General features: G+C 49.2%; 1 protein-coding gene across 1 annotated transcript; it reads left to right on the top strand.

Annotated features, from left to right (window-relative positions):
* Positions 1–722: 722 nt before the first annotated feature.
* On the top strand, positions 723–3,201 carry LOC144094556 (uncharacterized). The gene is made up of 2 exons (XM_077628476.1): positions 723–1,006; positions 2,798–3,201. Exons 1-2 carry the CDS (start codon positions 738–740, stop codon positions 3,177–3,179), a joined length of 651 nt encoding a protein of 216 aa, XP_077484602.1. The 5' UTR covers positions 723–737; the 3' UTR covers positions 3,180–3,201.
* Positions 3,202–7,455: the final 4,254 nt, after the last annotated feature.

Below are 7,455 nucleotides of genomic sequence, written 5' to 3'. Positions count from 1 at the left end.
GATAACACTGGTTTTCCAGCTTTTTAACGGGTCTCAAGTTGACGTGACAGCTTGTTCTAGCAGGTCGGCGAGAGATTTTCGATTCCGCCCTGAAAAGCGACTTGTGCTCGCTGCACATAATCGCTTTTTTTTGTTACTTCCTTCGCATTATCGACCGAACGTATCCTACTTTGTACTGTCTGTCATCAAACATGACACGTTCGAGCGATTAACCCACATCGCTGCCGTTCGTAACCGCTGACGGGGTGATAAAACCGACGCAGTTGCCTCAGCAGGACAATTTATCCCGCCTTATTGTAACCTGCCCAAGGACTCGAGTCCCCCTCTGTGTGCGTCGCTCCCGGTAAGAAGCCGTCGTGCATACTTTTCATGCACCGCTTGTTGACCACAATATTTCTTTTTCCCTGCGTGCGCATCTGACAGAAACGCTGAGTAGAGCAAGTCCTGCTTTAGTGCTGCTGTTAAACCGCGTGCTACAGAATTCAGAGTATACCTAACGGGAAAATGGCCACCGTGGTCTGCATTTGTACAGCGCATTCGGCCATGTGGGCGAAACTGGACGAGGTTTAGGTGTATGCACGCTCTCAAACGCAATGCCTGCATTTCAGTTGCTTCACCTTTGCCTGCGGGATCACATCGTATTTTGGCAGCATGCTTGTTACGTGTCACGGTTTTGTCGAAACTATATGCTCTCCGCGTTTTCCACGCAGGCACGGCTCAACGAATTTTTCTGAGGCATGGCTGGTATTTCTGCAGAGTCGCGTAACGGCGTGCCGGCTTCGTTTCGCTGGCCTACTCTATTCTTGGCTCTTGTAGTCGCGTGTCATCTGGGCACTCGGGCGTCTGCGACCTTCATGGGCGTGCAACAAGTGGAATACGCCGCTTCCATCGCGGGCGCCATCAAGTCGGCGTCCGACATCCTGGGCGGAGTAAATGGAGAGGGCGTTTTCATCAAGTCCCTGCACGGACGTGGGTGTCTCGATTCTGGCTGTTGCACAATCGACTGGTGAGTGTTGGTGCCCGCGCGGAAAGCAAGAAACCTCGGGTAGGCAACCCATTCCCACTGAGAAAGTATATTACATTCGCGCCTTCCATGGCACTCAAGGCAGTAACATGAAATAAGTGTGGGCTCAGAGGTATACAGTTTTCGGGTTTATGAAAAGCCGAGATGCCGAGTGTTTTCAAGGATGCAGCATTTTACCGGTGATCAATTCCACTTTGGCGTTATTCATGTGGTATACGGGGTTTAATGCCCCAAAGGCTATGAGGGACGCTGTAGTCGAGGGCTACGGAAAATTTCGGCCACCTGGGGTCCCCTGACATCGCACAGTACAGATGCACCAAAAGTAAAACGTAGCACGCGAGCGGTGGCAAAACTGGCCAAAACTGCATGCCAGCGATCAACAGGTGCGCAGCAGAGAGCTGAGAGGCGTCGGCACATCCGGCTGACCCATCTCGATGATCGCCTTATCGTCAGCCCGAGCGAAGCCACGCGGCACCATCACTGCTGGCAAGAAAGGCATTCAATGCCTCATGCCAGCGTTTATTGTTTGCCTGCATCGTGTAGAAAAGTGAGACCATCTGCGGCGTGCGCTTTCTGTTCCATCAGGGATGACATTTTGAGTCTGCTTGAACGCCGCGGTTCGCGCTTCACTTGGCGGCGACTATGGAGTATGAACGCTCATGCATCGGTGCGGTCAAAATTTTTTTATTGGCTCAAGAGAACGCATGAAAAAAAAATAGCTTGCACGTAATAGCTTTGATATAAATAGATGCGCAAATATTACCCGATCGAGAAGCCCTCAAGCATAATAATAATAATTGGTTTTTGGGGAAAGGAAATGGTGCAGTATCTGTCTCATATATTGTTGGACACCTGAACCGCGCCGTAAGGGAAGCAGAGACTGCCTTATTTTTAAGAAAGCCAATTTGTGTTGAAACAAATGGTCTTCAGTTACCTCACTTGCTATGCCGTTGAGCATCTGTTTATATCATAAAGACAACGGGGGCAACATATGCATGCTATTCTTTTTTTCATGCGTTCCCTTAGGCAAGCAAAATTGTGACTGCACTTTCGAAACCGACGCGGAAGCGTTCATACTCCATAGCGCGACAAACCCGCCGCAAAGTGAAGCTCGAACCACGGCGGTCACGCAGGTTGAACATGGTGCCATCCCTGACAAAGCAGAAACCGCACGCCGCCGAAGGTCTCACTTTTCTGCACGATGCAGGCAAACAATAAACGCTGGCATGAGGCATTGAAAAGCCCTTCTCGCGAGCAGCGATGGTAGCCGCGCGGCTTCACTCGTGCCGGCGATAAGGCGAACGTCTGATCATCGAGATGGGTCAGCCGGATGTGCCGACGCCTCTCAGCTCTCTGCTGCGCACCTGTTGATCGCTGGCATGCAGTTGTGGCCAGTTTGGCCACCACTCGCGTGCTCCGTTTTACTTCCGCGTGCTCCCATCGAAACGCGGCCGCCGCACATGGCATCAAACCCGCGTCCTCGGGCTCGGCTGTGGAGCGCCCTAACCACAAAACCATTGCAACGGGGTACACAACAAAGGTCAAGGTGTTGCTTTTGCCATGCCGGTAGCAAGACGCATGCTGTTTCGTTCATAATGTCTAAAATAAGTACAGCGGATGCTGCATTGCCTACTCGAGGCTTGGAAAGCTGAGGTTCCAATTATTTTCACGCAAACTAACTCGTTATGAGCGGACGTCAGGATTTGCAGTCATGAATTTCACGCACGAAACGCTTCCGGTGCGCTCTAATCGAGGATGGCGCAATGGTTGCAGGACGCAGCGGCTGCAGCTGAACGCCAACTGTCCCACGTGGGGCTGGCTGAAGTGGCGCTCCGACGGGCCACTGATCGTGAGCCAGCGGCCGCTCTTGAGGGGGTGCCTGCAGTGTGACGACGCCGAGCCGGGATGCGTGGCCCTGGTGTCGCGGTGCACCGGTCGGCTCGACCAGCAGTGGCGGCTCAAGTTCGCTACCAACTGGACCACCGAGTTCGACGAGCCACTGTTCGCCATCGCGAGCTTCTTCTCCCCCGAACGCTGTCTGACGCTCGTCGACGGTGGCGGCGACGGCGATTTCTACGCTCTGCGAGAATGCGCCACGCCTCGGCCCTCTGAGTGGCAGAGCTTCTACGTGGTGCGGAACCCTCTCAAGCGCTGAGGATGTGTCCCTGCGGGTTAACATCGAAACTCATAGCCCACATCTAAATAAACCCATCGTCACACTCTGCTCTTGTGCCGCATGGCTGTGGCGTTCGGCTGCTGAGCATCATATCGAGGGACCGCAACCTGTCCTTGACTGCATGCTACAGACGCTCAAGCTGCCGAAATTAATCCATGGCTCTCCACGTAGACGCAGAGGTGATAGCAGATTCTACCGGTTCATTTGCGTGCGCTTGGGTTGACGCGATGACCTCATCTTCCGGGTCTGGTGTCTTCTTCAGAGCGATCGCTGTAAGTGGCTTCCGCTCATGGGTGCGCGCGTCGTCCGTCTGAACACAATACCGAAGCGGAAAAAACGGTTGCTATACGGGAAAAAAGAGAAGGAGGAGGAAAAAATGCGTAGAATATGCAGCAGCCAGCAAGACTGTTGCCACGTCACTTCGGTCAGTCATTGGGAATGATTTAACTTTGGAATCAGACTGTGAACCCAGAGGGTCGATTTCCAGTCCAGCCAGGGCTCGTTGGTTGTCCAGTTCCGCCGAGGGTAGCCACAAGAGGCCCATATAGTGGGCTGGGATTATGAGGAAAGCAATTGGTGACGATTCGGCAGCGTTGCATGCGAAAACCGCCACCGCTGCGTGGCTGCGAAAGGTGCGTCTAATCAGTGTTTGTATACCTGCATGAAATGCGATCCTTTCTTCGGCGGTGCCGCAGCAGCTTGTTGAAGCGGTTGACCGTTTGGAGAGCCAGCGAGCGGCTTCAGAATCTGGAACTAGGCGCGTGTTAGACGTCGGAGTAGAGTAGAACACGTCTGCTCAACAACGGCCGCATGATGCGGGCGCACACGATGGCGATGAGGGGGTTGAATGCATCTCTGAGGCTGAACAGAGATGGGCGAACGCCGGCCTCAATACTTGGTAAAGATCCAAAGAGCGCCGCCGGCAGCATATAATACTGGGACGAACCACAATCGAAGTGCAGGTTCTAAAAAAACTTACGACAGCTAGACAACATATCACGTATAGAGTCGCCAGTTTTTTCTGCTACGACGATGACCTTTCTAATGGTGCGCTAGAACTTCCACTAGTCATAACCGAGCCTGGACGCAGGAGAGAGAAAAAAAAAGAAGAAATATAGCTAGAATCCCTAGCGGATTCCTTCGTGAGTCACATTACAGACACCGAAATCCTAGGTACTCATTTGAAAGGACTTATTTCGTCGTACAATTTTTCAGAGCCGAAAGAAAGTGAGTGCTTACTAGGTACGATAGCCCATGGAGACTACAGTAAATCTAATGGCAGATGAGCTGATCTTGCTTGCCAGGGTTTAACGCGTTTGTAATATCCACCCAACGGCATGCACTTCGCCGGAAGCCCCTCGTTGTTGGCCTTTTATGTATGCTAATTGACGTGTGCTGACGCCGCAGAAAAGTCCATGTCATAAAGCAGACGAAAAAAGAAGTCCTGAATCCTATGAACGGCATTCTTTACGAAGCGAAATGCTCGCGCTTAAAGTTTAACGGTAGATGCACGACAGCTCCTATTTTCTTTTTTTTCTTTTTTACGCCGATTACCGAGTTCCGTAGCATCGGGCGAGTATTTTAGAATAAGTTCACATGTCATTAGCGATGCAAGCGTCCCATTCTTCTGTCATGTAGAATACGCGCGCCTCCTTTATGGATTGCGGAGGTGTCGCCATCAGGCGTCACCAGCACTTGTATCCTTTCGTACTCAAGCATGATCTTAGCAAAAGTACAAAGGCAGTTTTGTCGGATTGCATAGTATATAGTACGCCGGCGCGGTGGCTGAATGGTTATGGCGCTCGGCTGCTGGCCCGAAAGACGCGGGTTTGATCCTGGCCGCGGCGGTCTAATTTCGATGGAGGCGAAATTCTAGAGGCCCGTGGGCTGTGCGATGTCAGTGCACGTTAAAAAACCCCTGGTGGTTGAAATTTGCGGAGCCCTTCACTACGGCGTCTCTCATAGCCTGAGTCACTTTGGGACGTTAAACCCCCATAAACCAAACCATCATAGTATATAGCATCATGCACACTACCACACTTTCCACCGTTGCGGCCGCGAAGTTTATTTAATCATGATCATCAGCCTGACTACGCCCACTACAGGGCAAAGGCCTCTCCCGTGTTTCTCCAATTAACCCTGTCCTTTGCCAGCTGCGGCCACTGTATCCATGCAAACTTCTTAATCTCATCCGCCCACCTAACTTTCTGCCGCCCCCTGCTACGCATGCTTTCTCTTGGAATCCACTCAGTTACACTTAAGGACCAGTGGTTATCTTGCCTTCGCATTACATGCCGCGCCCACGCCCATTTCTTCCTCTTGATTTCGACTAAGATGTCATTAACCCGCGTATGTTCCCTCGCCGTTTCTTCCTGTCTCTTAATTCTTTCCGTAGCTCGCTGCGTTGTCCTTAATTTAGGCTGATCTCTTTTTCGTTAGCCTCCACGTTTCTGCACCATAGGTAAGTACTGATGACACACAGACGTTGTATACTTTTATCTTAAGGGATATTGGTAAACTGCCATTCATAATCTCGGAAAACCCGCCATATGCGCTCCACCCCATTCTTCTCCTTCTAATTATTTCCCTCTCATTATCCGGATCAACAGTCACTACCTGCCCTAAGTAGGCGCATTCCTTTACCACTTCCAGAACCTCGCTACCAATTGTGAACTGCTGTTCTCTTGCTAGACTGTTGAACATTACTTTGGTTTTCTGCATGTTACTTTTTAGACCCGCCATTCTGCTCTGCCTGTCTAACTCATTGATCCTACTGTGCAGTTCGTCTCCTGAGTAACTTGGCAAGGCAATGTCATCAGCGAATCGCAGATTATTTAGGTATTCTTCATTAATTATTCTCGCCAACTGTTCCCAATCTAGGCCTCGGAGCAACACCTGCACACAAGCGGTGAATGGCATTGGCGAGATCATGCCTCCCTGCCTGACACCCTTCCTTATGGGAATTTTATTGCTGACTTTATGGAGGGCTATGGTAGCTATGCAGTCGTTATATATATCTACCACTATTTTCACATAAGACTCTTCTACACCATGATTACGCAATGCCTGCATGAATATTGATGTTTCCACTAAGTCAAATGCTTTCTCGTAATCCATAAAGGATATATGTATATATGGGTTGCTTATATTCCGCGCTTCTTTCTATCACCTGATTGACAGTGTGAATATGGTCTTTTGTCGAGTATCCCTTTACGAAACCCTGCCTGACCATTTGATTGATTGATTTGATTGATAAACTTTCTGCGCTGGGATTTCGAGGTTCGTTTTTAGAACTGCTTACTAACTTTTTACAAGATAGGCGCCAATATGTGTCGATTTCAAGATTCCATAGCGATTTCACGGCAATTACCTCTGGAGTCCCGCAGGGTTCTATATTGAGTCCTTTATTATTCAATCTATACGTTAACGACCTTGCTACCAGTGTGCCACCTTTGCTGTTTCAGTATGCTGATGACACTGTTATTGTTGCATGTGCAAAGAAATACACTGATGCTGTTACAGCACTACAGATAGCAGCTATTAAAGTCATGGACTGGTTTAAGTTTAATCTTATTAATGTTAATACTTCTAAAACAAAACTGATCTGTTTTCATAACCCATTAAAACAAGTTGAATTGACTGACCCTGTTTATTTGCATACTTCCTCTTGTTTTAATTGCAACTGTGTACCAGTAAAATATGCGCATTCGGTCAAATATCTTGGCCTGATCTTCGACAGCGATCTCTCTTGGAACTCGCACCTTTCTTTTGTTTGCCAAAGGCTTCGTGCTGTATCGTGTGTCCTGTATAACATCAGATATTTTATGCCTTTTTCTGTCCGTAAATGTGTTGCACATGCTCTAGCCTATAGTGTACTTAGGTACGGAATTACTGTTTATGGTCATTGCACGGTTCGCTGGCAACACAGGGTGAATTCGCTTTTGCGTTTGCTTCTAAAGAATATTGCTTACGACCTGTCCATTGGTAATGACATTGATATTTTTAGAAGACTAAAGCTTCCAAGTTTTAACTCTTTATTAACAGAAACTATTGTGCTAAAACACTTCTGGTACAGTCAGTTCACCGTTCCATATGTTCCTGCTCGGGATTTAAGACCAAAATACCGCTATTGCATTCCTCGCTCCTCAACCCGGTACGGAAAGCGCACACGCCATTACTATGTACCTGCCTGTTTCAATAGCTTGCCACCTACTGTACTCCGCATGAAAACTAAATACACCCTGAAAAAAACTTT

The sequence above is a fragment of the Amblyomma americanum genome, chromosome 1 (genome assembly GCF_052857255.1).
Source record: "Amblyomma americanum isolate KBUSLIRL-KWMA chromosome 1, ASM5285725v1, whole genome shotgun sequence".
In the NCBI taxonomy this organism is placed as follows: domain Eukaryota; kingdom Metazoa; phylum Arthropoda; class Arachnida; order Ixodida; family Ixodidae; genus Amblyomma; species Amblyomma americanum.
The sequence above is the reverse complement of the archived record's forward strand: the minus strand, read 5'-3'. Positions and strand labels throughout refer to the sequence as shown.